The sequence below is a fragment of the Trametes versicolor genome (genome assembly GCF_000271585.1).
Source record: "Trametes versicolor FP-101664 SS1 unplaced genomic scaffold TRAVEscaffold_2, whole genome shotgun sequence".
Lineage (NCBI taxonomy): Eukaryota > Fungi > Basidiomycota > Agaricomycetes > Polyporales > Polyporaceae > Trametes > Trametes versicolor.
The window spans coordinates 47,901-51,811 of NW_007360322.1; the positions used below are offsets into that span (position 1 = coordinate 47,901).

The following is a 3,911-nucleotide window of genomic DNA, read 5'->3' on the forward strand; positions in this document are numbered from 1 at the left end:
AAGGATGAGGGCGAAAGAGTGAGATATTCAGTTTACCTATTAGACAGGAAGGATGATGGAGGGATGGTAATAGAGGGACAGCTTCTGTGTGTGCACTCCAGAACCAGAGCGGGAGGCGGGTGCAGTAGAGCATCTCTGTGTGTGCACTCTAGAACGGAAGCAGGAGGTGGGCGCAACAGAGCATGCCCTGCACGTCGGGCCCTCTGTGTGTGCACTCCAGAACGGAAGCAGGAGGCAGGCGCTGATGTGCACGCACTGTGCCTGCTGCCCGCCGCGGTGTGGGCATCGCTCTCGAGCTCAACTGCCCCAACACCTACCTCTACGCAGGTGTCAGGCCCTGACTTGGGCCCCGATGATGTGCCCGTTATTGCCCCACTGTTGGCCGGCCCTTGTTTTTGCGTTTCGATCCCTTGCGGATCAGCGAGTATGCAACTTTGCAGCCTCGCGCCTTCGCAGTTCTGCGTCTTGGCAGTTCCGCATCTTGGCAGTTCTGCATCTTGGCAGTTCTGCAGTCTGTATCACAGCTGTGGAAGCCTCAGGGCAAACCGCGAGGCCTTATCTGGGGCATGGCAGCGAGACCTAGGCAGACACGCGCGGACGAGTCTGAGCTGCTTATCGCGCGATTTCACGACCGCATGGGCAGACATGAGCGGAGGGGGTGCGTTCCGCGTGGCCGGCCCGTCGGGGCACATGGGCATGTTCCGCGTTTACGCGGCAGGCGGCTGGTGCATCGTGGGCGCCAGTCCCCTCCGCAACAGATATTCCGTAGAAACTTTCTGATCACCATAGCACGGTTTTGGCTGGCCCTGTAAATACCTACGCCCTTGGGCTGTGAGAATGCAGATTCCCCCTTGGCGTACACAGTTGCGGCCACCCGTCCTAGGGAACTCAAGCCCTTACTCTCTCTCACCACCCTTTTCTCAGATGTCCTCTCCCCCTCGGCTATTAGCCATCGATGCACGTCTAGACACATCACCGCAACTTTGACAGCATCAGCGAGTCTTTCCCCAATAGTGTCCCTGACGTCCTCGCTCTGCTGCATACAGTGAGTACCTCCCCGAAGTCCACGCACCCTGATATCCCATGTTGTGTCATGCCCAACAAGTAGCGTCTGCGCAACTCCCTCCTCCCAGGCCAGAAGTGGTATGCTTGCACGGCCCGTCCTCACGCCCCCCGCATTTGTAGGGAACTCGGGATCTTCTCGGGTCTTGTCCTCTTGGCCTATTGACCCCGAAGTCCTAGTGGCTGTTGATGCACTCAAGCCTCCCGTAACGGCCGCTAGGACGCCGGGGTCGATGGGCCAAGAGGACGAGACCCAAGAAGTGACTTGTGTGTGTGGGGGTTTCCGAGTACGATCCCGAGTTCCCTACAAACACGGAGGCACAGCGGAGGGAGGGGGTCGAGCGAGCTTATCGCTCCCGACCCAGGGGTAAGGGATTGCGCGGACACTAGTCGGCGGACGCGATGAGAGGCGGGATACCGGTGCGCTGTGACATATAGGAAGTGCTCACTGTATTCGACGTAGACGAGGGTGTCGGGGCGCTATTGGAGGAGGCTCGCGAATGCGGTCGGGATCGCAGTCGCAGACGCAGGCGCAAATGCAAACTTGAGCTCTGAAGGGGTAAAAGGAAGTGCATTTCCTGGTGCCCGGGGCCCGCGTATATACAGGAGGGGCCGGAGCCATACGGGAAGGATGATTGGGCCACTATGGGGGCCGCGCTCTACTGGCCTTGCCTAGGCTGTCGGGGCCGCGCGTACCATGCGGTGTGATTGGTGGGCGGGGGCGTATGCGCCGCAACCCCCGACAAGCGTATCGGGTGTTTCGTACTGCCCTCGAACCCCGATGCTTGGCGGGGCTTGGCGCTCTCGGTCAGGGCTGCTTAGCGCGGCTCGCCTTGCTCGACTCGCGGGTGGCGAATGGGGGTGGTGCGTGGGCGTCCAGGCGGCCTTCGGGGAGGCTCGGGGCCATGCGGGGCACGCGTTGATGAGCATCCACCGCTTCTGAGGCCAGCAAACTGCCGGACCCGAGGTATGTCGCATCGCACTGGAGGCATGTCGCGCCGCAGGCTGCACTGGAGTTGGGGTGCCTGCGTTGGAGGCCCGGGTCGAAGCCACTCGCGCTGGGGCGGAGGAGGAATGGACGCGGCTGCGCGGGGCGTGCCCCGGGGCGGTAATACGCTTAAGAGAGATAGTGGCGCAGAGCGCGACAGCGCGATCGTACCCACCGCACGCTGCTCGAGGTGTGCCTCAATCGCAATGTCGCACAGGCCAAGTAGGTCGGCCCCGAGTACCGTTGCGTAGATAGGACACTGTACATAGTCAACGGGGGGTCCAGGAGACTCCCCAGAAAACTCCCACTCCCTTCCCTCTAAACCTCGGCCCCGCTTGTCAACGTCTGTGGACGTCTTGTCGCGTTTGGCTTATTGGTGAGTTACGCTCCGCTCCCGACCAAGCATAAAGGATTGTCGACTGCGTCTGCGTTTGTGCCTGCGCCCTTGACTGCGTCCGCATCTGCGTCTGCGGTTGTGTCCGCGTCCGTGTCGGTGGTTGTGTCCGTGTCTGTGTCTGCGGCTGCATCTACGAGTGCGACGAGATATATTGGCCCGCAGTGTAGCAGAGTCAGCGGTATCGCAGCGCACACGGTCGTGGTCACCCATCCTAGGGAACTCGAGCCCTTACTCTCCCTCATCACCCCTTTCTCAGACGTCCTCTCCCCCTCGGCTATCGGCCGTCGACGCACGTCTAGACACATCAGCGTCGGGGCGCAGTATCCGACAGGGAGTCCGCGTCGGGGCGGTCTGAGCTCGAGAGCGGTGCCCACACCGCGGCGGGCGGCAGGCACGGTGAGTGTGCATCACCGTTATGGGAGACTTGAGTGCATCAGCGCAACAGAGTGTGTCCTGCACGTCGGGCTCTCTGTGTGTGCACTCCGCAGCGGGAATTTGGAGAAGGCTTCATGCTGTCCCTGACTGTACTGCAAGTTTGACAGTTCATTTATGCATAATACCCACATTCACAAAGAATGTCCACAGCTCTACCATGCAATCTCCTCTGGAACCGGCTTGCCCGCCAACTTGCACCAAACATTCCACCAATCCTTCAATGCAGCTTCACCTATTTCGCGTTCAGGCCTATTCACCCCATTCCCCTTCTCTTCCAGGTAGGCACTGAGTTTTAAGATAATGTTCTGGTGCAGGCGTGTGATTAATCCGGTAAAGGTGTCCTTCTATAAAGAGATGCGTTAACGAAGAAGCATATGCAGTTTAGACCACATACCCCAAGTGTTTTATGCACATAGTGCACCATCTCTTGAAACTCGCCAGGGCTGTGTTTGTAAAGCTTACGAAAGGATGCCGCATCCGTTGCCATTAGTGTGATAGCACCGATCAGGGAGTCTTCATCTTGAGAGGCTGGTTTTTTTGCAATGGCGAGCAGAATGTTCAGTGAATAGGCATGCCTATTGCCAGTAGAAGAACCAGCAGGACCGCCAGCAAGTAAAGGCCTGAGCAGGATTGGTTGGGTGTTGCTAGGGTTCCTGCGCACTGTCGGACTGTTGAGATTCAGGTTAGGCCGGGTTGGGTACAACTGCCGCTTCGGAGTTTGGGATGCTGGAGCCTGTCCATTCAAGTTCATGCTGCTTGCGAGGGTCCGGGCCATTTCTTGTGTAGGTTCAAGCCAATGGTATCAGATTGATGAAATCCATTCAGATCAGGGGGATATGTACACACCTTCGGCGGCACGAGTGTTGCTATGCGGCAAAAACTGCGGCACAGGAGGTGACCTGAGGACATATGGCATGTGCAGTTGTCCGCCCGCTGTGAAGCTGTAAGTTTGGTAGACCGGCACTGCCAGCTAGGAAGCCACATACAATGATCTTGCTCTATGTTTCCCGTAACCATAAAGGGGTCTGA

General features: G+C 58.5%; 1 protein-coding gene across 1 annotated transcript; it reads right to left on the bottom strand.

The window, feature by feature from the left end:
- Window positions 1-3,034: 3,034 nt before the first annotated feature.
- TRAVEDRAFT_42784 (uncharacterized protein) lies at window positions 3,035-3,369 on the bottom strand (the record flags this gene model as incomplete). Its single annotated transcript, XM_008035498.1, has 2 exons — window positions 3,035-3,226; window positions 3,277-3,369. 2 exons carry the CDS (start codon window positions 3,367-3,369, stop codon window positions 3,035-3,037), a joined length of 285 nt encoding a protein of 94 aa, XP_008033689.1.
- Window positions 3,370-3,911: the final 542 nt, after the last annotated feature.